The 26,371-nt window shown below is 40.7% G+C and overlaps 1 protein-coding gene across 2 annotated transcripts; it reads left to right on the forward strand.

Moving 5' to 3' along the window:
• The first annotated feature begins 1,518 nt into the window (after positions 1-1,518).
• Positions 1,519-26,274, forward strand: STK38 (serine/threonine kinase 38). 2 transcript variants are annotated; one of them, XM_038379659.2, is made up of 14 exons: positions 1,519-1,814; positions 4,889-5,024; positions 6,939-6,990; positions 7,144-7,266; positions 8,023-8,106; positions 10,479-10,602; positions 12,225-12,379; positions 16,606-16,708; positions 18,613-18,674; positions 19,629-19,746; positions 20,048-20,171; positions 21,432-21,527; positions 21,873-21,967; positions 22,777-26,274. In XM_038379659.2, exons 1-14 carry the CDS (start codon positions 1,535-1,537, stop codon positions 22,905-22,907), a joined length of 1,683 nt encoding a protein of 560 aa, XP_038235587.1. In that variant the 5' UTR covers positions 1,519-1,534; the 3' UTR covers positions 22,908-26,274. The 2 variants fall into 2 exon arrangements, with proteins under 2 accessions (XP_038235587.1, XP_038235588.1); XM_038379660.2 differs by having other exon boundaries at positions 1,568-1,814; positions 4,892-5,024.
• Positions 26,275-26,371: the final 97 nt, after the last annotated feature.

The following is a 26,371-nucleotide window of genomic DNA, read 5'->3' on the forward strand; positions in this document are numbered from 1 at the left end:
CCTTTGGAGAAATGGAAGAGGTGCAGGTCAGCTTCCAAGCTCCATATTTGATATCTTGTTTCAGATCCTCCTAAAGATTTCCAAAGTCCCCCAAGGAAAAAGTAGAGGAAGGTCTGAGCGACATAAATATTTTCTTAGGGAAAAATAAATTTTATGAGGCCATCTCCACATATCCAAAAGGAGCACTAAAGGACACAAACACGTTTTTATTTTGCCAGTCACCTTTAATGCCAAATTTGGCAGCTGTGTCTAAGCAAAGCAACATCCAGTTCAGTTGCAAAACAGATATTTCAGATACTATATTTTTGTCATGCTTGTAACAAATGTATCAACAAATCCATTGACTGGGGATTACGTGTGCCACTTGAATTCATTGAAAATCCACTGTTGATGTATGTGCAGAGATCAGGAGTATGTTTCTCATTTTACACAGTGACAGAATGTAAACAAAAGTCCTCAGTGTCATTAAAGTTAAAAGGCTTTTAACATGAAATATATATATATATATATATATATAATATTGTACTTGATTTATTGTAGAAATATAAATAAAATAAAGCAAGATTATCTTTCGCTAATATCTCTATATATTTGTAATTAACATGGAATCACAAAGGCTCTTTTTCTTATATGTACTGAGACAGAGAGACGACTGGATGGCTCAACTGAGATTGGAATACTAGCATATAAAGCCTGTTTCAAGATTAGCTGCGGTTGGCAACAATCAAAAGTCACGTCACATTGTGAAATGAATTGGTTGTCTCAGTCCAGTTCCATTCTGACAATAATATTCTTTTGCCATTTATGGCACCTTCTGTCAGAGGATCTTAAAACACTTTAGAAACATTAATGAAGAGGAAACGTCCCAAGACATGCCTATGAAGTAAAAAGGAGTACTTGTGGCACCTTAGAGAATAACAAATTTGAGCATAAGCTTTTGTGAGCTACAGCCCACTTCATCAGATGCAAGATGAAGCTTATGCTCAAATAATTTTGTTAGTCTCTAAGGTGCCACAAGTCCTCCTTTTCTTTTTGCGGATACAGACTAACACAGCTGCTACCCTGAAACCTATGAAGTAGAGGTTTTTAGATCCATTTTACAGATGGGGAAACTGAGGCTCACACTGGTTAAGTTGCCCATGCAGTACGTCAATGGCTGAGCAAAGAACACACTGAGTCTTGACTCTCACGCCCCTGCTCTTTATTTTGTGACGAAATCTCATGAATTTTAGGCCAGTCTCATGATTTGGGGGCGAGGGGGGCTGACTCATGACATTTTGCACGGTTGGCATGATCAGTGCTGTCACGTTGCCCTGGCAAACATCATCAAGTAGATGGCACTAGCGGCGTTACAGGTTTTTTATGCAGACACCGACCCGCCACCTGCTCTCTCCGCAACTGTGCGGGGCTGGCCCAGAACCCTGGGCAATGAACGCACAGGCAGGAGAGAGACGCGCATGCGCACAGCGCAAGCCTCCCCCCCCCTCCTTCCCCGGCGGCAAACGCGCCTCTGGAGGAAAAAAGGAATTCGCGCATGCGCCGTCGGCCGCCTCGCCGGGGCGGACCGGGCGCTGAGAGGGCGGCGGCGCATGCGCAACGTCGTCGAAGTCTGCGAGGGAGGCGCTCGCTTGTCTTGTCCCGTCCGAGGCGCCGTCCGTTCCGTGAGTGGCGGTGCGGAGAGCGCTGGGGGGGGGGTCGTGGTAGCGACGCACCCCGGTCCCTTCCCCCATCCCCCCCAGCGAGGAGCGAGTCTCCGGCTCTGAGGAGGGGCTGGGTCCGCGCCCCCATCTCCGCCCCACGGGGAGGGGGCTCCGGTAAGTGACTCCCCCGGTCCCCCTCCCCTCCGCTTGTTGCCCCGGGGACGCGCCCCCGCCCCGCTGCCTCCTGCACCCCTCCCCCCCCCAGTCTGCCGCTGCATCCTCCCTCCCGGCCTGTGCGCCCCCCCCCCAGTCTCCCCTTCAGCTCCCGCCCCCCCCCCCCCCGCGCTCCGCCGCGCGCCCAGGCCCCCGGGCAGCGGGAGGCAGCGTTGGCTTTGCGGGCTCAGCCCCAGCCGCCGGGGCCGCGCTCCCAGGGCCGGGGTCAAAACGCAGGTCGCGGCGGGGGGCGGTTGCGCGGCTCCTTTATTTGCTGTAAGAAGAACAGGAGGACTTGTGGCACCTTAGAGACTGACACGTTTATTTGAGCCTGGGCTTTCGGGAGCTACAGCCCCCTGCACGGGATGCATTATTTGCTGTGTGGCTGAAAGACGGGCTGGCTCCTTTTACTGCCACCCCATCGAGTTCCTCTTGGCTCTTACGGCCACCGATTCACCCTTTGGGGGGGCACTGCCAGCTAGGGGGACCAGATGTCCCGATTTTATAGGGACCGTCCTGATATTTGGGGCTTTGTCTTATGTGGGCGCCCTGTCCCGATTTTTCACACTTGCTCTCTGGTCATCCTACTGCCAGCAGGCGACCAAATGGGCCCTCTCCTCTGGCTCATCGAGGTGGTCCTTCCCAGTCCAGGTTGAGCCGTGGTGGCGGGCGCCTGCACTGTGCCTGTCCGTGTTGTACAGATAAATAGAGGCATGCGTGCGCTGTCCCTTAGATCAAACTTCACACATGCATAATTGCATTTGAGTGAGGTACAGTTGTCTGTCTTCCTCCCCCTCCCTTTATCTGCCACCCAACACCGGCTTTGGCACTTGATGGTTTGCTGGGAAATAGGAACTAGAGGCCTAATCAATGTGAGTGATGTAAATGTGCTTACCCTACACAGATACCTGATCGGCACGCTCTTGAAGTGCTGTGTAAAGAGAGAATCTTCCCTTTCTAATTCAGATAGTGTCACTTTGAGCTGCCTTTTTTTTAAAAAAAAGAAATAACCTCATCAAAAATACAGCAAAAGTTTCTCAACAGTCCCTACATTGCCTGTGTTCTTTGAAGAAGGAGAAGATGTCTAACAGGTCAAATAAAAATAGCTTCTATTATAAGGTCTTTGGGGCCTGCCATTTTTTGTTATCTAGAGGGCCATGCACACCTGTGGTGCCTTGGGTTTCAGATTTGTCACTTCATTTTTTAAAATTAAAATTTATGGAGCAGTCACTGTAAATTTAATAAAAGTCAGGGTTTAGTGGCAGCTCTGGGATTTTGTTTTTTAAATTAAAAATGCCCTGATAAATGAGGGAGCACCAACCGCTTATAGCAGCCCCCTTGGCCCTGGCATGGAAACTCTAATCCTAGCCCCACGAGGAGAGGAGTCCCAGGGGGAGTGGAGGTAGGAGGGGGCTGGAGAGAGAGCCTGCCCTGCACTCACCAGGGACACAGCGGTGGCTCCTGTGTCCCATGGGGCTGGGCCATGCTCCCTGTTCCAGGCCTTGGGACTTGGTGCGTGGGGTCACAGCGCCACTTGCTCTGGTTTGGCCCTGCCTCCACTTCACTGTGACTGGGGGAGAGGCAGCAGGGCCAGATTTGAGTAAGTAGTGCTGCAACATGCCCAGAGTGGGGAGCTGGGCCCAACCGTACAGGAGCTGCTGGTGTGGGGTGAGTGTGAGGTGGGCTCCATATCCAACTCCTCCCCCTGGGCCTTCCCTCTGCACCACCCTCCATGACCCACCTCCCTCGAGCTTCATGGACAAACAGAGAAAGTCACAGTATGCATGACTTTTTTTGCACCCTGCCAAATCTGCAGCCCTATAAATGAGGTAGTGTCTCTAAATGATACCTCTATATCTTTGACTTCTAGGGCTATGTTCTAGCCATGGGAATTTTGCTCTTTTGGATTATATTGCCACTAGAAAACCTCAATGAAAATAGGTTTCAGATAGCAGCCATGTTAGTCTGTATCTGCAAAAAGAAAAGGAGGACTTGTGGCACCTTAGAGACCAACAATTTTATTTGAGCATAAGCTTTCGTGAGCTCACGAAAGTTTATGTGCAAATAAATTTGTTAATCTCTAAGGTGCCACAAGTACTCCTTTTCTTTTTTCAATGAAAATACTGTCTTAAATTGTTCAGAGCTTGTATATTTTATATACATTACATTTTACTTATTGTTTTTTACAATAAACAAGCGAGAGTCTTGCCCTGAATTTGAGCCATAACATGGAATTGGCTAGCTTTTGTGTTTTTCTTAAACTTTATTTTTAATTTAATTTAAGATGTAGATGCAGTATACTTAAACCCCCCCCCACAAAAAAACCCCCAAGATCTTTTTTTTTTTTTTTTTTTTTTTTAAAGTTCGTACTTGTTTAGAGATAATTATCTATCTGGATTTTGGCAGGACGTTTTGTGGAAACGTCTGCTACAGTGAGAGACCCTAATTGCAAAAGTAGCTAAAAATAGCAAATTTGTCTGTCTGTTTTCAACTGCTCCACACATCCATTTAATATGTTGGCTCCTGGAAAGTTTCATAGTAAGGAGCTCTGCATGTGACTGACAAACGTAGAGGTACTTTTTTTCTCGAAGTGTAAAAGAAAAAGGAACTCTTGACTGGGTGTCTCAGGGTGGGTGTTTTCATGCCTAACATTTTTACAAGATTAGGAGAATAGATTGGGTGAAGTACAAAACATTTTCAATGCCTAAAATGTGGTTTTTGAGGCATATTTGTCAAGCTTCCTTCCCTCTTTTTGAATGCTGTTCAAAAACAGGAAGCCTGATTTGTACCTTTTATTTTGTAACCCTCTTCCCTTCAGACTCTCTCATTAACTGATGGTGGTCAGTTTAGACAACTAGTCTATCATTTTTCTCTCTGATAACTTAGATATTAAAACTATATAAAATATTAACTTAAGTCTGGATTCTTAATTCCAACATCTAATGTAGTTGAGCGTCAGTTAATTGGTCAGAATTCTTGCTTCCATGTTTTGTTGTCATTAGTAATGTCAAATATATTTTTTCCCCTTTTTCTAGTAGCCATGGCAATGACAGGTCCAACACCCTGTTCATCCATGAGTAACCACACCAAGGAGCGAGTTACAATGACAAAAGTGACATTAGAAAACTTCTATAGCAATCTCATAGCACAACATGAAGAACGCGAAATGAGGTAAAAATCCCAGTTGGGAGATGGAAAGTGCGTCTTTGTAGAAGTGAAAGGAAACTAGTGGCATGATTGTTTAACTTGAGGTCCCATTTGAGCTGGTATCTAGTAAATTATAGCCCAAATTTAACTTACCTTAACGTTACCTTAGGCCTTGCTAGTAATTATCTTACTTATCTGAGTTTCTCAAATATGATGTTGACAAGTAAAAATGGTTAGCTAGAGGACATTATTATAAATTAAAAGAAAATGTTTTTCTGATTCAGAATAGCTGTTCTTAAATCCATTACTCCATTGCTGAGCAATTTTTTAAAAAAGCCATTTTGTTGAACATGCTTTGATGAAATCAGTTGAAACATTTTCTTTTCAAACTTGAGTCAAATAGACACATTGTCAAGATTTAATATATCTAAGTGGAAACCAATTGTATATTTAGCTTAGATTCATTTAAGCAGTAAAGTAAGAGGCCAGTCTCTACAAATATTTATTCTTTCAACTGTTGCTCCTTTTGATTTTTATTTCCTTTTAACACTTCTTGTAGTTTTATGAAGTCATGTGGTTTCAGCTTCATTTTCTGTTACAGTTTATGATGCAGTCCTCTGATAAGGGGAAATTCACTTGTTCAAAGGTGCCAAGCCACTGCTGTAAAGACTGTAATTTAACATTATCTTGACTAACTCATAGGCAGGAGGAGTCTAATAGGCTTCGATAGATGAGATGTGATAAATTCCTTAAATATCCTAGGAAACCTGTATTTTCTCTTTGTGGGCCAGATTCTCAGAGGTGCTGAGCACCCTAAACTTCCATCAAATTCAGTGAGACTTCAGTGTGGTGAGCATGTCACAAGAATAGGCCTATAACCAGAATTTTCAGAAAGGCTTCCTGTAAACGCTTAATGTTGGAAAAAGCTTCAACATTGCTTGGTCCTGCTGAAATTCACTGCTGTGGAAATTCACATTTGGTATTTGAGTGGGGTGTTAGAGAGAGAGAGAGAGAGAGATGGTGAGCAAATTGTACTTCCTCGGTGCCTAAATAAGGGGAGAGCAATTTCGGTATACATGATAGAGATGTTGGGCTTTAATGTTATCATACCCCAACAGTTGCTTAGTGGCAACTGGAGGCTGGAAAAGTATCTTGCAAAGAATGACTTGCATATTGAACAGGAATTCTTCAGTGCATTTGTATAATATGATGCTGAAACGGCCATCGGGAAGCTCAGAACATAATTAATGTAGGAATTTTTCCTGCAGTGGCCAAAGCTAAATCTGAATAACAAAAATAGATTACCTTCCTTGAACCAAAAAGGAAAAAAAAAAAGTGGAATTAAGGTTGTAAATGTATCAATATTTTAAGGGAGAAAACCATTAATATCAGTTTAGGTACAAATATGGCCCCATCTCCAAGGTAGCTGAGCATCTCACAGACATTAATGAATTTATTCTTTCAACACCTCTAGGTAGATGGGGAATTATATTACCCATTTTACAGAAGGGGAACTGAGGTACAGTGAAACTAAGTGACTTGTCTGGTGTCACACAGGAAGCTAGTGGCAGAGCCCGGATTTGAACTCAGATTTCCTGAGTCCCAGTCCAGGTGTAGCCACCAAATCATCCTTGCATAAAATAAGGCATGTGAAATTTCAGGCAGACTGGTTTTAGATGAGCAAAGTTATAGAGGGAAGGTGGTGAAGTTGGACTTCTATTGGAAAGGTAGGCTTGAGCTTAAAACTGGAGAGACCAGCATCTTTCCATAACTCTGATTCTTCACACTTCCATATTGAATTCAAATTCCTAGTCCACTGACTTAGTTCTAGACAACACTTTCCCAGGTGTTGAAAGTATTTATGCTTTTTATAGAATTTTCTGAAGACCTAAACATGAATTTTTTTCTTTTTTTTTTTTTTTTCTTTTTTTCTTCCAGACAGAAAAAGCTAGAAAAAGTGATGGAAGAGGAAGGTTTAAAAGATGAAGAGGTAATGAACACAAAACAAGTTTTTTGGTTAATAATATAAGTAACCCATAGTGATACCTTTAGTGACCGCCCTGATTGGTTCAGTATGATCCAGATGAGAATTCATTATGGAATCTCATAAACCATATGGCTTTCTTTTTAAAACAAACACTAGAAGAGAATCAGGAGGTCCGCACATGCCCGAAAGGAAACAGAGTTTCTTCGGTTAAAGAGAACAAGACTTGGTTTGGAAGATTTTGAATCCTTAAAAGTAATAGGCAGAGGAGCATTTGGAGAGGTAAGAACAGAACAACTGATTACTGAATAAAACTGTAGTAGCATTAGAGGGACTGGAATGTTTTTGAAAAGACTTTTAAAAAGATCGGAACAGTACAATTTGAAGCCAAATGACACAATAATCACTGCTGAATGTTTGTTTAAAGTTTGACATTCAAATGCATCTGACTTTATATGTAGTCAGTGCTAGTTTGTATTAAACAAACAAGCAAAACTCCACATCTTTAAAAGGACAAAAATGCTGGTGAAATGGGCTTGGTTGGCAACCTTGAAAGCCTCTATCTATAGAACAGATATAACGGGAGCAGTGCAGGTGTGACGCTGCTGTGCCAGTGTGCCTCCATCCTGACCCTGTAGTAATGGTTTTTGGGATGCAGTGATAGCAGAAACTGCATGCCAAAGAGCCTTTTATAATGGGTTTTCATGACATAGAAACTTGCCCACTAAACTGGGTTTTGACCAACCAACTCGTTTTATGTCAGATTGCCAAATGATATCAAATGGTGGTATCATTGTTACAGTGATCTGGTGTCCTAGAGGTAGCAGGCTCTGTATCCCATTACCATATCATAAGACAGCTAGCGCTAGTTGTCTTTATAATCTGAGGTTTCAGAGTAGCAGCCGTGTTAGTCTGTATTCGCAAAAAGAAAAGGAGTACTTGTGGCACCTTAGAGATTAACAAATTTGTAAAAGAAACCTGGAAAAGTTGGGGGGATAAGGATGTGTTTCTGACTCCATATTTTTGCAAAACTTGAAGGTGCGGCTTGTCCAGAAGAAGGACACAGGGCATGTATATGCGATGAAAATACTACGCAAAGCTGACATGCTTGAAAAAGAGCAGGTGATTAATAGTAATTTCAAATAACAATTCTAGTAGCTCTGCCTCTTTTTTTAAAATCTTTTTTTTCTGCTCCATTGCAAACTCGGATTCCTGGGGGACAAAAGTGGGCCTATATTTAAAAAAAAAAAAAAAAAAAAAAAAAAAAGACTAAAGAATAATCACTGCAACATATAGTTTAGATTTTGCTAGCTAAAAACTGCTAAGGGGGTGTGGATGAATTTTTTTTTTTTAAACTTTCCAACCTGCCTTCGATTTGGATACTCAGTTTTCTCTAAACCGCTTAGAAAATTTCAGCCTTACTGTAACTCTTTCTGGAAGAAAGACTCTAGGGAAATTACATAACTTGTATGTGGTCATGAGGAAAAATATAGCTTTCACTTATTATATTTCTTTATCGATTTTTATCAGTGACTAGTTAATATGTATTAATTCACATATTCAAAACAGCATTTAAAAAAAATTCATTGTCTCTGCAACCTTGGTCAATTTCTTGATGAAGGTTTCAGTTATACTGGCTTTTCATGAGGCATTGTGATCAGATATAGTGTGTGACTGGACATTCTGTTTCCATTTGAAAAGGTGGAGAAGCAAGGTGTAGGAAATCAGCAGTTTTCCTCTAAACAGCAATAGAGGAACACTTGTATTACAACTGATCATGTTCCTCTTTCTGCATTTTGTGATACTATGTTACCACTTGAAACCAAAGATATGTATGTGAACTCTCAATACAATCTTCAGAGTGCTGGCTTACTGCAAGTCTGATTTCATCCTGATTTAGCATGTCTAATGGATCTAATTGTAAATATCAGTTGCTGGAACTTCATGAATCCTTCAGACTCATTCGCAGGACCTCCAAAGTAGTGGCACTTTTCATATTAATGCCAATCTCTGAATGATTGTATTATATCTTTGATAGCCCTTCTGGGAATATTAGTCTGAACTAATCAGTCCTTCTTTGGCACTGGAGTTCATCTAGGAAGCAATGTTTTTGTAGGCAGTAATTCCTGAATTAATTTTTGTCTTTTAAAAGTATTAGTTGAAAAAATAGCATTGCGTTCTTGACCTCTTTGTCTTTACATAGCAATTTTGAAAGTCAGTGCTTGGTGTGTGGGCCTGCATTGATGTGTTTTGAGACCTGGGTTTGACTCCCAATCTCGGTCATGAAATATCCATGTCTCATCTGCCAGATGTTAACTGTTCTGAACTGTAGTTAGTACCCTTTGTGCATGTTTTAGTTAGTGCTCTTAATACAGCAGATATTTTAACTCAAATAGTAAGTAGTTTATCTTGTATAATAAGCATCTCAAAATCAAATGTGTACTTTCATCATATCTATAATTCAATCAATGTTCTCTTTTCCATGTGAAGGTTAAGGAAGTAACAATATTAGACGTTGAAGTGCTCTGTTTATCTACAGTCCAGGTATAAAGCAGATAGCTGTAAGACAAGCTTCTCCATACTACCCTAGCCACAGCTGCACTTCTGACTTGGAGGGGATCCATTTTTTATAGGTATAGTAGGTGTATATATAAATGGTCATCTAGGGTAAAATGGGATTATTTTTCTCAATGAAAATTTGCCGAATAGTAGTATGCAGTGGGTTGAGTTACCTGCTACGGTGTTAGACTCGTCTTTTGTTCCAATGGATGAGGCAAAGACATCTTTAGGACCTGATCATGCAACCATTCACTACTAGATATAGTGTTCACTACTGTCAATAGTCCTGCTGACTGCATTTAATTGGACTAATTGTTGTAGCAAATGCTACTTAAAGTGGTGTTTCTAGGATCGAGCCCTTCAATTGCCATTTAAAACTAGGGTCATATTGTGAACCCTTCGCTTATATTGGTGAACAGTTACTTACGCAAACGTTCCTTTGCAGTTAGTAGATCTACTGATGTAATGGGATAATTTTTTCAAAGATCCTCAAACCAAAAACGTGTCATTAAGGTTTACAGTTGAAACCTTTGAACATAAAGGATCTTCGGATTTATGCACTAAGGGGTCAGATGGAGTCAGAATCCCAAGGAATTTATTCAATAGGTACATTCCAAATAAAGCATATGAAAGAATGGCAGTGATCTTTAGTAAGGTTTTCTGCCTGTTCATTCTCAGAAGCATAATTTTTTAAGCTGTTGCAGTCTTCAAAAGTTATAATTGCCTGAAAACCTGTCACACTATTTTAATGCGTGAAAATATCCAGTGATGAAAGTATTGAGATGGGCTGGTATTTCCATTCCTTATGTAGAGACTTGACAGTTGCATATTGAGTCTTTCAATCCCCTCAAAACAGTGTTTGAATTGTGTGTGAAGATAAATGCGTCTAATAAAACATAATAAACTTAATAATCATATGCATACATATACCCTAGGTTGGCCATATTCGTGCGGAGCGGGACATTCTAGTGGAGGCAGACAGTTTGTGGGTTGTGAAAATGTTCTATAGTTTTCAAGATAAGTTAAACCTCTACCTTATCATGGAGTTCCTGCCTGGAGGTAATTACCTGAGATCAAAAGGTCCCTTTCATTTTGTTCTGTGGCTATCTTCTGGCTTTATAACAAATCTTGTCTGTCTTTATTACCGGTTTTTGTACATGTGTAACTGCTTTACAGTGTCGTGTTGGGTCTGATCCTGCAGGGAACTGAGCCATTCTTAATGCCTGGTGACTTCATTGAGGAATGAGGGTGCTTGACACCTTACAGGGTCAGGCCCAAAGTTACCTGTCTGTACCATGGGACTTTTGCAGTCATGCTTAGGTACAGATGCTTGCAAACTTGACCTAGATGTTCTGTCAAGCCTTATCTTCACAGTCTGACATCTATCTTCTTAGAACCTTAACAGCTTTCAGTTTTCTAACTCTTTTCTTGTAGTTGCTTTGCATCAGAAATAACCTCTTTATTGTCTGCAAAGAAGAGCTTTAAAGGTTAACTCTTGAGGCTGAAACTACTAGAGTAATAAGAAGAATGTTATACTGAAATCTTGCTGGGTTATACTGAAAACATGATGTGACTATTGAAACCAAATGATTGACTTCAGACCTGCCATTGTGCAGTAATGCAGTCTGTTCTTGCTAAATGTGTTTCTGGCTGCAGAATTGTTATCTAAGGTCCAGAACTTGTGTGTGGTTGGCCATAACTAACTTTGGTTTGTAGGACATTTCTATCAGACAATTCACCTTTTTGCTAACTGGATGTTTTATAACTGAGACAGAAAGTCTCAGATAGACTGACACAAAATAAAATGCAATAGAGGCTTGCTAAATAGCACACAATAGTTTACATGCTCACAAGACAGTCTCTCTTCACTTCTCAGTGACAACTATATAACTGACTATTGTAGTGAGGCTTTTTTATATCCATTACTTTATAACATTATTTGGTATGTTAAGTCTTTAATGAAAACTAAACTAAAATTATAATGAACCAAAGCGCATTTGGCATATCCTTTTAAATTTCATCTACTTGCTAATTCACAGAATCTAGTATTTCAGTGGGTCTCTTGGTGATTAGTACAAATTAGTTTGGGTCTATTGAATTTCTATAAAATTGGATGTCTCAATACCTGCCACCAACAAATTCCTGTATGTGGTTTTACATCACTAAACAATGTCAAGCTGACATTCTCTGTTAACGCCAGCTGATGGCTTGTGATCATTCTATTTGTGATGTCACCGAGAGAAGACATTGCCTGGAATCTAGGTTAATTGAAAAATCTAAGATAGATACATAAATTTAAGATTTATGCTGTATTGTGCTAGCAACCTGAGGCCTCAATCTGGGTACAAACAAACTGGTAGTCATGGTCCCTGCCCCAAAGAACTAGCATTCTATTGAAGCTTTATTTTCATAATCTATTTGCTAAATACTCCTTCAACTGAACAAACTAATGACCACCAACAGGCTTGACTGTAGCTGAGTGAAGAACTAATTACACTTCTGTGTGCATTTCTTGGGTGTTTGTGAATCCACAATGTATAAAATATAATTGTTTCATAAAAACTGTCTACGTTCATGGATGTCTTATTTAATAGCTTTGGTGACATATGTTACTAAGAGGCTAGGGCTTAATTATCAGTTTGTATTTACTTCTGCTGTTTGTGGTGGCTGACTTTTTCTAGGTGATATGATGACACTGTTGATGAAAAAAGACACCCTAACAGAAGAAGAGACTCAGTTTTATATTGCGGAGACTGTGCTAGCCATTGACTCCATTCATCAGCTTGGTTTTATCCATCGGGATATCAAGCCAGATAACCTCCTCTTGGATAGTAAGGTACAAATATATTAACCACTGTATGCAGTGTTGTTGTAGCCATGTCGGTCCCAGGATATGAGAGAAACATGGTGAGTGAAGTAATATCTTTTGTTGGACCAATTTCTGTTGGTGAGAGAAAAGAAAAGGAGTACTTGTGGCACCTTAGAGACTAACAAATTTATTAGAGCATAAGCTTTCGTGAGCCATAGCTCACTTCATCGGATGCATCCGATGAAGTGAGCTGTAGCTCACGAAAGCTTATGCTCTAATAAATTTGTTAGTTTCTAAGGTGCCACAAGTACTCCTTTTCTTTTTGCGAATACAGACTAACACAGCTGCTACTCTGAAACCTGTTGGTGAGAGTGTTTCCCCAACAGAAATTGGTCCAACAAAAGATATTACCTTAACAACTGGGTGACATTTGGGTTAGCAGCAAATATACTGGGTAACTTAGAATTCAGAATGCTATGATAGATGGCACTATCGGTTAGTTAACCTTCAATTTCTTACCCTTGTAGAGGATATCTTCCATTGTCCTGATAGAAGTGAAGCTACCTCAATCTAATCTTCAGTTGACAGTACCTTATTTACAGAGTGCTCTCTTGTGGCAGTTGTTTGAACTGATCTTAGTGGTTTTCAGTGCTGTTTAAAGAAAAGGAGTACTTGTGGCACCTTAGAGACTAACAAATTTATTAGAGCATAAGCTTTCGTGAGCTACAACTCAGTTCATCGGATGCATTTGGTGGAAAAAACAGAGGGGAGATTGATATACACACACAGAGAACATGAAACAATGGGTTTATCATACACACTGTAAGGAGAGTGATCACTTAAGATAAGCCATCACCAGCAGCGGGGGGGGGAAAGGAGGAAAACCTTTCATGGTGACAAGCAAGGTAGGCTATTTCCAGCAGTTAACAAGAATATCTGAGGAACGGTGGGGTGGGGGGGAGAAATAACATGGGGAAATAGTTTTACTTTGTGTAATGACTCATCCATTCCCAGTCTCTATTCAAGCCTAAGTTAATTGTATCCAGTTTGCAAATTAATTCCAATTCAGCAGTCTCTCGTTGGAGTCTGTTTTTGAAGCTTTTTTGTTGAAGGATAGCCACTCTTAGGTCTGTAATCAAGTGACCAGAGAGATTGAAGTGTTCTCCAACTGGTTTTTGAATGTTATAATTCTTGACGTCTGATTTGTGTCCATTCATTCTTTTACGTAGAGACTGTCCAGTTTGACCAATGTACATGGCAGAGGGGCATTGCTGGCACATGATGGCATATATCACATTGGTAGATGCGCAGGTGAAGGAGCCTCTGATAGTGTGGCTGATGTGATTAGGCCCTATGATGGTATCCCCTGAATAGATATGTGGACAGAGTTGGCAACGGGCTTTGTTGCAAGGATAGGTTCCTGGGTTGGTGGTTCTGTTGTGTGGTGTGTGGTTGCTGGTGAGTATTTGCTTCAGATTGGGGGGCTGTCTGTAAGCAAGGACTGGTCTGTCTCCCAAGATCTGTGAGAGTGATGGGTCGTCCTTCAGGATAGGTTGTAGATCCTTGATGATGCGTTGGAGAGGTTTTAGTTGGGGGCTGAAGGTGATGGCTAGTGGCGTTCTGTTATTTTCTTGGTTGGGCCTGTCCTGTAGTAGGTGACTTCTGTGTACTCTTCTGGCTCTGTCAATCTGTCAACAATTTCCATCCCACCATCAACCTCAGCCTGGACCAGTCCACACGAGATCCACTTCCTGGACACTACGGTGCTAATAAGTGATGGTCACATAAACACCACCCTATATTGGAAACCTACTGACCGCTATTCCTACCTACATGCCTTTAGCTTTCATCCAGATCATACCACACGATCCATTGTCTACAGCCAAGCTCTACGATATAACCGCATTTGCTCCAACCCCTCAGACAGAGACAAACACCTACAAGATCTCTATCAAGCTTTCTTAAAATTACAATATCCACCTGCTCAAGTGAAGAAACAGATTGACAGAGCCAGAAGAGTACCCAGAAGTCACCTACTACAGGACAGGCCCTACCAAGAAAATAACAGAACGCCACTAGCCATCACCTTCAGCCCCCAACTAAAACCTCTCCAATGCATCATCAAGGATCTACAACCTATCCTGAAGGACGACCCATCACTCTCACAAATCTTGGGAGACAAGCCAGTCCTTGCTTACAGACAGCCCCCCAATCTGAAGCAAATACTCACCAGCAACCACACAACAGAACCACTAACCCAGGAACCTATCCTTGCAACAAAGCCCGTTGCCAACTCTGTCCACATATCTATTCAGGGGATACCATCATAGGGCCTAATCACATCAGCCACACTATCAGAGGCTCGTTCACCTGCGCATCTACCAATGTGATATATGCCATCATGTGCCAGCAATGCCCCTCTGCCATGTACATTGGCCAAACTGGACAGTCTCTGCGTAAAAGAATGAATGGACACAAATCAGACGTCAAGAATTATAACATTCAAAAACCAGTTGGAGAACACTTCAATCTCTCTGGTCACTCGATTACAGCCCTAAGAGTGGCTATCCTTCAACAAAAAAAGCTTCAAAAACAGACTCCAACGAGAGACTGCTGAATTGGAATTAATTTGCAAACTGGATACAATTAACTTAGGCTTGAATAGAGACTGGGAATGGATGAGTCATTACACAAAGTAAAACTATTTCCCCATGGTATTTCTCCCCCCCACCCCACCGCACCCCCCACTGTTCCTCTGATATTCTTGTTAACTGCTGGAAATAGCCTACCTTGCTTGTCACCATGAAAGGTTTTTCTCCTTTCCCCCCCTGCTGCTGGTGATGGCTCATCTTAAGTGATCACTCTCCTTACAGTGTGTATGATAAAACCCATTGTTTCACGTTCTCTGTGTGTGTGTATCAATCTCCCCTCTGTTTTTTCCACCAAATGCATCTGATGAACTGAGTTGTAGCTCACGAAAGCTTATGCTCTAATAAATTTGTTAGTCTCTAAGGTGCCACAAGTCCTCCTTTTCTTTTTGCGAATACAGACTAACACGGCTGCTACTCTGCTGTTTAAAACCACCTTTTGGTTTCATTTCTTCCTCCTTAGTCTAAGACGTTTCCTTTGGGTCTGACATCTGCTTTGCATGTGCTCACCAAATATTGAGTAGTCTGTTTACACCAAGTGTGGGGATGTTGCTGATCCATTAGGCTTCTGGTCTCATTAGCTCTTCTCAAAATTTTTCTCCAGACTGATCAGGATACCTGTTTACTTGTATGTATTTATAGTGGGTAGTACCCAGGAAGTTGGGGTGTTTCAATACCTTATTATTGCCAAGTAAAATTTTATGTTTTTCTACTTACCTTGTCTGGGAGAAATTTGCTGGCAAGAAGAATTTACCTACTTCTGTTAATTCCAAAATATAATGAAGTGCTCTGATTGGAGCAGATCTTTACAGAGTCATGGAAGTTTAGGATATAATATGCCATTTTTAGGCTCAAAAAAAGAACTTCACATTGAAAGTCATTGCTGCCTTGCACTGTGGATAAGACACATTCAAGCATGGGGCAGAGCAACCTTTTTTTTCTTTGTGGAATATCCTGTGTCTTAGCGAGTCCGCCCATGACTCATCCTCTTTCTGACAGAGGAGTAGACAGCACTGCTCCTGGAAATGCTTTGTTCTTACCTGCGGTGGTCATTGCCTCATCCCATTCAATATTCTCCCTCAAGGGACTATGGGGCTGATCCTGCAAGGGGAAGGGCCTTCAGCTCCCATTAAAGTAAACGGGTATTGGGAACATTACTGGAAATTGAATCACATCCATTGTGTGGCAGTGCAGAAAATTATCCCTAGGCTTGTTCAATATCTCATTCCAGTTGTAGGCTAGAGCAAGATAATAAATATGCTTGGTGTTTTGTCATATGAAATAAATGGGTAAATAACTCTATTCTTTGGCTTCAGAGTAGCAGCCGTGTTAGTCTGTATTCGCAAAAAAGAAAAGGAGTCTTTGTGGCACCTTAGAGACTAACAAATTTATTTGAGCATAAGCTTTCGTGAGCTACAGCTCACTTCATCGGATGCAACCGATGAAGTGAGCTGTAGCTCACAAAAGCTTATGCTCAAATAAATTTGTTAGTCTCTAAGGTGCCACAAGTACATGCTCAAATAAATTTGTTAGTCTCTAAGGTGCCTCTATTCTTTGGGTGGATGTCTTGTATTTCTTCTGCATTTTGGGTCTCCACATCTCTAGGGCCATGTGAAATTATCGGATTTCGGTCTCTGCACTGGGCTAAAGAAGGCTCACCGAACAGAATTCTACAGGAACTTGAACCACAGTCTTCCGAGTGATTTCAGTAAGTTCTCTGTCATCAGTACCAGCACTTACATTCTCTCCTGTGGGAATGGTGTTAGAAATTCTGAAGGGGACTGATTTCAACACAGTGGTGGAAAGCTGCAGTTTGGGATCTAATATGTGGAGGGTTTGGGGATAAAAGGGTGAATGGTATATGTGTCATATTAGTCCCTGCTAAACTGCAGGTACCCTCTTGCTCTTTCTGCACTGTGCACTTCCTTTATTTTTGCTACTTACCAAGATATTTATGTAAATATAATCATTTTACCTTTCCAATAAGCTTGCTCCTTCCTTCAAGTCTCATATTATCCTTTCCTTGCTGTACTACACGATAGGCTCATTGCATGTCCTGTAGCAAGGACTGCTAGCAGATGGCATAGTAGCAGCAGACAAGACTAACATGGCCAACTCTGCCATAGCACATGTGGAGGTATGGAGATATTTTAACTCTTGGGAATGCACATCCCCAGAATCTAAATCTTTAAAATTGTTTCGCAAGAAGAGCTGGAGCGTGGCACCAGAACGATAGGAAATTGCAGACTCTCCTGAAGCTAGGTCCTTAGCAAGAAACAGAAAACTTTTTTCTCTTCAGTTTCTAGTCAGTTTCCTCTGCAGCAACACCAGTGTAAATGCTTCTGTGCTAGATCTTGGTATGACTCTGTAGTTGCTAGCTCCTCTTTCATGTATTACTTGAAAAAGAGGAGGCAGTCACTTTCTCTCGGCTGTTTCTCCGTGGTGAGGATGTGTGATCGGTAAAGAGGCTTTTGATATATTCATCCCAGCGGTTTTAAAAGAAACAATTCCTCCTGATCAGAGGCTTTGAGTTCCCAGTTCACTAACATTTATTATTAGTAGTCAGGGTCTTGGCTATCTCAAAATAGTTTCATTGAAATGATTGACACCACTGTGAGTCCAGTTCCTGGTGAACAGGAGTACACATTGCAAAAACCACCAACGTAGTTAGTACTAACTGACCCTTTATTGGCAATCTGTCTTTGGCCTCTCTGAGCTGTAGAGACTGAACACCCCTCTGTCCTTTATAGATGGTCCCTTCAGATCAGGTTTGAGGCATGATAGGAAGGCAGTGTTGGGAAGCTGGCGCTGCTGCTGCTTCTACTTTACCTGCTCTGCGGATAGAGAGGATGTCAGTCTCCAGGGCTCTCAATCTGAGAACTGCTTTTCTGAACTGAATTCGCAGAGAAGAGATGGATGCAAAGAAAATGCTGACCTATATTATTCCTCCTATTCCGGTGTTGCACTGTAGCTTGAGTGCTTGCACTGTAAAATACCATAAACTTGACCATACCTGACATGCCTGTCGTCAGAGATAAGGTTTTACTAAGCAGTTAAGGCTCAAGTACCCAATCTAGGCTTTTTAACTAGTTGTGCCTATGCTATGTGACCGACGAAAAGACCCTCAAACATCAATGTTGTTATTTTGCCTTCAGCAAACAAAAGCATATACCATGTGTGAATAGATTTGTTTGGAACTTTACAGAGAGTAGAGGCTGGGTTGTGATCTCTTTTACATCGTTTTAAAGCTGAGCTAACTCTGTTGGATTAATGAGATTTATTCCAGATGTACATGGATGTAAGTGAGATCAGAATCTAATCTTTTAAATGTAGTCATCTTGAAGTGAGTATTTTGTTCCTGGAGTTATAAACTTCTGAAAACATGGATGTCTAATGGAAGTGCTTACAGAATTCTAACTTTAGTGCAAAGAATGCAGCAGTGTCTAGTGCTGGCAGACTATCAAGTGGCAGGGTCTGGAAGCTACTGATGAGCTAGGAGTAACTCTACTCCTCTATATATAACTTCAAGTGGGGCTATTTATCGTGGATAAAAAGTGGAAAAGAAAAGAGAAATGAGCAATACTGATGCCTGTGTGTTCTGGTCCTCTTTAGCTTTCCAGAACATGAATTCCAAAAGGAAAGCAGAGACGTGGAAGAGAAATAGACGTCAGTTGGTAAGTGCAGTCCCTCAGTCTACAGATGCTCATGGGTGAGCTCTGAGATGCAAGTGTGTTGGCTGATTGATATTAAAAATGATGAGCATTTACACCGTGGCACTTTTCAAAACTCTCGGAACACTTCTCTGAAGTACTGTGAAAGATCTGTGCAGTTGGGCTTTAAAAAAGAAATAACTCTTGTTTGTCCATCTGTAAAATTCTGGTGACTTTTATGCTTAAGATAGAGAACCACCATGGCTTGATGCTTTTTCTGGTGCAATTATGACTAAAACTAGCCAAGTTCTTCGCTACTTCCAATGTAACATTGCCTCTGGGGAGACTTCTAGCCCATACCCAGACTGTGATGCCTTAAGAGAACTGGACAAAGCAGATTGAGGCACATAGTGGTGATTTTACCGTGCAGATTTCGTAAACAATAACATCTGCCCAAGTCTAGCTGGATCTGGCAGAGAAACTCAGTGATTAGATTTGCATCTATCACGTGTTACTTGGCAGTGCTAATGCTAGAGATGAACGTGAGCCAAGTCTCTAGTGCGAACTAGGGCTATACTGCAATTTGTGTTGCAGTTGTTGGCCACTGTCTAGCCTTGTTGCCTCTTTAGGGGACGGAGGAACAGCTTCCTACAAAAACTTTTAAACAGTATTATTTATCTCTTTCTTAATCTCACTTGAAATGTTTCTAACAGTCTATCTTCTCTAAGAATAGAGCCTCAGCATTTAAACAGGTTTTATTCCCTTCCCCTACAATAGTGTTTTTTCACTGCTGTCACTTTAATGGTATTTTGATAGCATGTGGGATCTTATTTAAAAAAAAAAAAAAGTCATCTTTTTTAGTTTGAATAAGTTGTCTGTGTGGGTTCTGTTCGAGCCCTCTGGTCCTGTGAAGATTTCTCAGTCACTTGTCTGTCGGGATCTCTCTCAAAATGTGTAACTGAAGCCATTCAATTTCAGGCCTTCTCCACTGTGGGAACTCCAGATTACATCGCTCCTGAAGTCTTCATGCAGACGGGTTACAACAAGCTTTGTGATTGGTGGTCACTTGGGGTCATCATGTACGAGATGTTAATTGGTAAGAAACGAGCAATGCACAAACCTGGAGTATATGTTAAATTCATATTACATAATAGCAGAGTCAAAGTTCACTTTTTCATGGCTTCGTTTCTTTGTTGGCACACCTTCACACTTAGTTCTCACATTAAGCAATTTTCTCCAGTTTGCTGTTCACCTGAATTTTTTTAAACTGCTATCTTGTAACCCAAATGCGGTTATTCCTGGTTTTTCCCCCTGGTGACTTTAAATTAGTTCAATTTAAGCTTTAGTAGCCACAAATTACTCTTTACTTCATTGCAGGAGTGTATTTTCTCTTTTAGGTTATCCCCCTTTCTGTTCAGAGACCCCTCAAGAAACGTATAAGAAAGTGATGAACTGGAAAGAGACTTTGACCTTCCCCCCGGAAGTTCCAATCTCTGAGAAAGCGAAGGATCTTATTCTAAGGTACTAATCAGTCAACTGCTGCAGCTGACCAAGCTTGTAGTGTGGTGCCACTTGTTACGTGTCATGAATTTTCTCATCCTACAAACTGCATGAAACGCCTCTTACAACTTGCCTAACAAGACAGTGGGTGCTTTGAAGTTTAAGGTGATGCATTTGTCGCATTTATGTATTGACTAGGAAGATTGCTAATCAAATATTTTCTCATCAAATTCATGGCGCTTCACTGTCATTTAAATTGGGAGCCCTTAAAGAACTGCATTAATGGGGGCTCTTGTAAAATGCTTATGTTCGGGAGCATCTCATCTCATAGCTTTTTTTTTTGCCTCTCACATGTCTGCGTCCCACATTTCCTGTGCCTCTGAATTCTTCAGAAATTGAATCTCCACTTGAAGGAAACACAGAATGAGAATGTTGAGTTGTATTAACTGGCTGTATGGACCCTTTCTGTTTATATTGGCAAAGGATGTCCTTGAAATAGGCTTACGCTTGTTAGGATAGCAGGTTAGAATTACTGGCTTTCCATCCTATGTATTTGAAACGCTTCTCCTGAGTGGTTTAAATTTCTTTGGGAGTTGAATAGTCTATCCAAGCAAACTCCTGTCTGAAATAAGGTTTACTCACTTTACTTCCACATAATACATATCTGCCTTAAGGCTGTTAACTCCCCATCAGCCTTTATGCTTTCCACAAAAAGCAATCACCAACCCAGAAGCATTTTATCTTTGTCTAAACCAAGGCAAACATACACACTAAAACTCAGACTCAGTTTAGGGAATAAATTCCCTACTAACCTCCTTGGAAGTGGCTCAAACCGTTTTCCAGACCCACCATTGTAACTCAACAGGCAAGTGTCTGACACTGTGTGTGTAGAGTTTGATTTATAAACATATTCCGTGCACATTGAGCTGGGCTTGTGAAAGAGAATGTGCAATCATTTTACTCTTTAGTCTTAACGATGTACATAATGTTTCAGATAGGTTTTTAATCTGGTCTCAATACAAAAGTGAAATGTACATGGTTTGTGTGTACTGTTGCCCTCTGCTGGTCCTGGATGAAAGGACATATTATCCTTGAAAGTAAATTCCCTATATTCTATCACAGCCTTAACATTCCTTAGTATGGTTTGTGTGTTACTTTTAAAATAACAGCTCTTATCATTATCCTTCCATTACAATTTCATACATGTAAATACTAGTTTCTGATTAAAATGACTCACTGTTTCTAAATATAACACTTCACTATTTTCATGCTTCCTTTCAGATTTTGCTGTGAATGGGAGCACAGAATTGGTGCACCTGGTGTCGAAGAAATCAAGGGTAACCCCTTCTTTGAAGGGGTTGACTGGGAGCATATCAGGTAGGACGTTGCCAGACACGTCAGCATCCTTCTAGAAAGCTAATCCTTGTTTAATTTTCCAGTCCAGTGGTCTAATTACATTAGACTGTTAGGTTTGTCAGAAGTGCTGCTACAGTAAAAATTTGCCTGTGATGGTAAAATGGGCAACTCTGACTTGAACACACAGGGAACCAGGCCTGTGCAATAACCAGGTCTACGTGGCAGCGATGAAGTTCAGATCCTGATCCAAACTTCTCTGAGGTTCAAGCATATCCAGATCAAGGCGTTTTTTGTGAGTCCCTATAGAAATGGAATGTATTCATTGCCTGCTTTAAAACCTAATATTGAGAATGTTGCTCTTGGCAGAGAGAGACCTGCTGCAATATCAATAGAAATTAAAAGCATTGATGACACCTCAAACTTCGACGAATTTCCAGAATCAGATATCCTTAAACCAACAGGTAAATATCTCCCCTTCTTGTCACTATTTTACATATAATGATAACGTAGGATTCCTGTTAAAGTAAAGTCTGCAAGTCTGGCTTGATAGCAAGTTCGGGATAAGAGTCCTTAATCATCTAATACTTAGGGGGAATTCTGAATGGTAACTTTTACAAACTGTGGGCCCACTTCTGCAAGTCCTTCATGCACAGAACTTCCACTGATATTGCAGGGAGGCAAGGGCTTGTGGGAGCAGACTCTGAATTTGCTGCAAATCTAGATGTAAGGGGATTTGAGGGCAGTTTCAGACTTAAACCCACAAACTAAAGCGAAACTTAAACTGTCAGATCTTTCTCCCTCCCCCTATCTTCCTCACTCGACTAGTGTAATACATTTTGTGTTAGCATTAAAGCCAAAAATCCCTCATGGAAGTGCCATTGATAGCCTTACCTGAGTTTTTCATATACATGTTCTATAAAGAAAATGTTCATCTTTTATTGTACAAATAAGACCACAATGGTTCCTCTGGTGTTACACATGACGACTGCCATGGAAATGTATAGTTGGGATGTGGCAGTGCTTCTTAGGGCACATTTGTGAGACATTTCTCTGTCAAGGCCAGTTTGAGCATTTGTTAGCATGTGGATTTTTAACACACAGTAGACTGTAATGACTCCCTTTTTTTCTAGAACTAAAACTGGAAAACAGTATTTTCCCAATCAGAAATTGTATAATTTCTTTAAAACTAAAAGGCTGTGTCCAGTGTTCTGTGTAATGAGTACAGTTTAATATCTAAAGAAGCTAACAGTTGTATCGCTTTGTCTTCCAGTGGCCACAAGTAACCATCCAGAGACCGACTACAAGAACAAAGACTGGGTCTTCATCAATTACACCTATAAACGATTTGAGGGGCTGACAGCCCGAGGGGCAATACCATCCTATATGAAAGCAGGAAAGTAATGAACTGTGACCTGAGACTATTTCTGAGCCTTGGATCTTGTTTCTCTGTACTGGGTTTATGCCCTTAAAGCAACTTCCCTGAGGGCTATGAACTTTTTGAAAAGTTTTTCAGGACACAATATATTACACACCATTGTTATTTACTTGGATTTGTTTCTTCCGCTCCATTGAAAACTTCCATGAAACTCTATCACCTCTGATGCAGGCAGATATTTTTTGCTGCTTCAGGAGCAAGTCAGTCTCTGTTTTCACATTAAATTCCTTGCTAGACTGTTCAGTCCAGTAGAGGAGGAGGAAGAGGAGAAGGAGGAGGAGGAGAGAGAGAAGAGCGCCTTTACTTTCTAACATCACAAAGCATATGGTATTTACAAAATATTTCACCAGTCCTTCAATGAGTGATATACTTAGTCTGCCAGTTCTGCCAGCACTGTTTTCCTAATGGCTAAGAACTGTAGCACAGAAGAAATAAAGCAATAATTTAAAGCTTGAGATAGACAAAACTGTCCAGTAAATTATCTAGTAGATGAACAAAACTTGTATTGCCTTAACCATAGTTTGTAGTGCTATTTTTTTATAACTCAAAAGCCTCTTTAATAGCATTTTTCAGCTCAATCAGTAGCCTCAAGTTGTGGTGCACTTTACTTTTGGTACTAAGACAATGACCCTCAAGCCATTAAATATTTTTCTAAATTAAAAAATTGTGTAACACTTCGCTTTTTCTGAGCAGTGACAGGAGAAACAGGCCACTCATCCTGGTAGAATTTATTCCATGGAAGCTAACAATTTCCAGCTGTTGTATTGAAGAACCTCCATCCAAACAAATGACTATTGTAGATTATTAGTAAACTAGCCAATAACAAGAGCTGACCTAGAAAAGGAGTGGGTAAGGTGGGGGCGGGGGGAATAGGAAGGGGAGGGAGGGAAATCCATTTATCCTGATTGATGATGGGCCTCCTATGTATAATAGGACAGGACATGGGGTTTTCTGTTCTTACTGCTGCCATCTCTTGGCCACTTGTAAAATCTGCCGGCCTTGATCAGTTTCAAAGATGATGATGCTAACTTGCTAGTGGCATGGGGTAGTGTCAAGTGGCAAGATATGGCAAAAAGTGTGAAATTCTGCCATGGGCTCCTCTTACAAACCCTTATTCACAGTGGCCTTCCCATCCTCTACTTAGTATTTCAAAATTCCTCTCAGTACCATGGCTAAGACATCTGTACCCAGAGTCTTCCAAGGGCGGGTCTGAAAATTCTGGTACATGGGTCCTGCCATGTCTCTCTCTGACTAATTATTGCCTAATATAGATTATGCAAGTGTATTCCTTTATAATCAGGATGCTCTCCATGAGAGCCCCAAAGTGCCTTCCCTTGCCTAAACACCTCTCAGAGCTGTCTAACTGGATAAAACTAATTTGAAGGATTCTTTATCAGCTGAGCTCTTGACAATTCCTTTCCATGTGCAGGAACACCACTCACCTGTAAAATAGGTGCAATCAGTGCATTCCTAGTGGCATGTGAAACATACAGATCCACCCCCCTTGTGGTGCTGGTCTTTAGTGTGTCACTAGATGTTAAATTAATGAGATTTTTAACAAGTGCATATCTGTTTGAACAGTTTAAATTCCTGCTACGTTATATTTTTGGTGCTGAACACTAAAAATACCTAGCATCTAAAAACTACTGTTTTTAAAAGCTAGATCAGTGTGTCAAGATGACCTGATGGCTATTGTTTGTATATAGCCCTAGCTTTCTAGACTAACGAAGGGAAGAAACTGATTGTAATGTAATAATGTTTTGAATGGCTGCATTAGGGAATATTCCACTAAATGTCTTTTGGATTAAAGTGTCACAAGGTAAATGTTGAATGAAGGAGTAATTTGAGTGCAAATACTGTACATAACAGGCTGATTAAGAGTGTGGGTGACAACTTGTTAACATCCTCTCCCTAAGTGCTGTAGCTATGAGACCGTCCAGAAACCCTGCGTAGTAGGAATTGGTTCAGTGCATGGCTTATGCAGTTTAAATGCTAAATTCTCCCAATTCTAAATTCAAGAGTAGTTTTTACTCTGACAGTAGTGATCTTTAGGCCCATGGGATTATTCACAGGACTACTTAAGCAAAGTAAAATAAAGATCAGGGTCTTTATTTGCTAGTCAGCAAAGCGTCCTTTTATATTACTTAGTATTTTTTTGTTTTTGTTTTTAAATCAAGGACTGATTATTACATTTAGATGTGGTAAAATTGCTCTGACACCCACATTTGAAAATGTTGCCTTATAAGCCATTGGAAAGTGAAGAGCTCTTGGCATTTTTAACTATTGAAAATTGTTTTGCAATTCTTGCTTTCTTAAAATGAGAAGACCAAAACCCTTTTGAAGCTGTTCTGGTTTCGGAGTAAAAGGTTTTGAGACAGCAGCTGCATTGTTAACCCTTTAATAAAAGGGACTGGTGTTTTTATAAATACCAAAGAACAAGGGAGAGAGCTATACAATTATAGCTTGTAGGGGTTTGCTGTGAAAGTCTATAAACAATACCTTGTTATGTAAATCTCTAGTGCACATGTGATTTTCTGAATGCCTTCTGACCCCACACTCAGATTCTCCAGTTGGGTGTTGTATATTATTGTCCTTGAGTTAAAAAGTGGAGAACTTCAAAGGCACAAGTGGCTCTTAAGAACCTAACTTCTTTCAACTTTCAGTGGGAATTAAGTGCCTTTGAAAATCTTCCCCTAAATGTGAAACCTGTCAGTCATCCCTTCTAAGTGGTAATTTTTCCTTTACAACAGAGCCTGCCTTTTCCTACAGGTATTTTTTTTATCAACACTAGAAAAACAGTACTGTGTAGTATTTCCAGGATCCACACTTCACTGCTATCAGAATAAGATTTTTGTACTTTTTTCTAGATATGCTCTCCAAACATTTTTAAGTTAATAAGTTACCAGCTTGTGTATGTTCTCATTAGTTGATAAATGGAGGTAATTAGAAATGCCTTGTGGTTTTTTGTTTAAAGCTGCAAGGAGTGGGTCTGGTTCTTTTCCAGCTAGACCTGCAGGAGAAACTAATTCTAATCTTAAACTTCCTAATGGATGTGACCGTAAATTATGCTGCCAGTTCCTCTCTTCATACTATACCTAGCACAAAACTACACTTAGGTGTCACTTATTATCACTGTGCCCTGACTCTGCCTTAAGCTGTCCGTTGAAAAAGCGTTCTGTAAGTATATGATGCTATTACTAAATCGCATTGTAAAATTTGGCAAACTTGTTCTGTGTGATGCTGGGGTCTCAGCAAGGGGAAACCCAACTTATTTTTATGGAATGATCTTTACATTCTGCTGAGCTGTGTAAATAAATCGTCTTCAGTCAATGTAGTTTTGCTGCTGTGTTTTGTTTTTGCAAAGGGGAATATGTCTCGCTGATATTTACACTTTTTCATATGTAAAATAGCAAATAGGGTCCTTCACCTA

This window comes from Dermochelys coriacea, chromosome 21 (assembly GCF_009764565.3).
Source record: "Dermochelys coriacea isolate rDerCor1 chromosome 21, rDerCor1.pri.v4, whole genome shotgun sequence".
In the NCBI taxonomy this organism is placed as follows: domain Eukaryota; kingdom Metazoa; phylum Chordata; order Testudines; family Dermochelyidae; genus Dermochelys; species Dermochelys coriacea.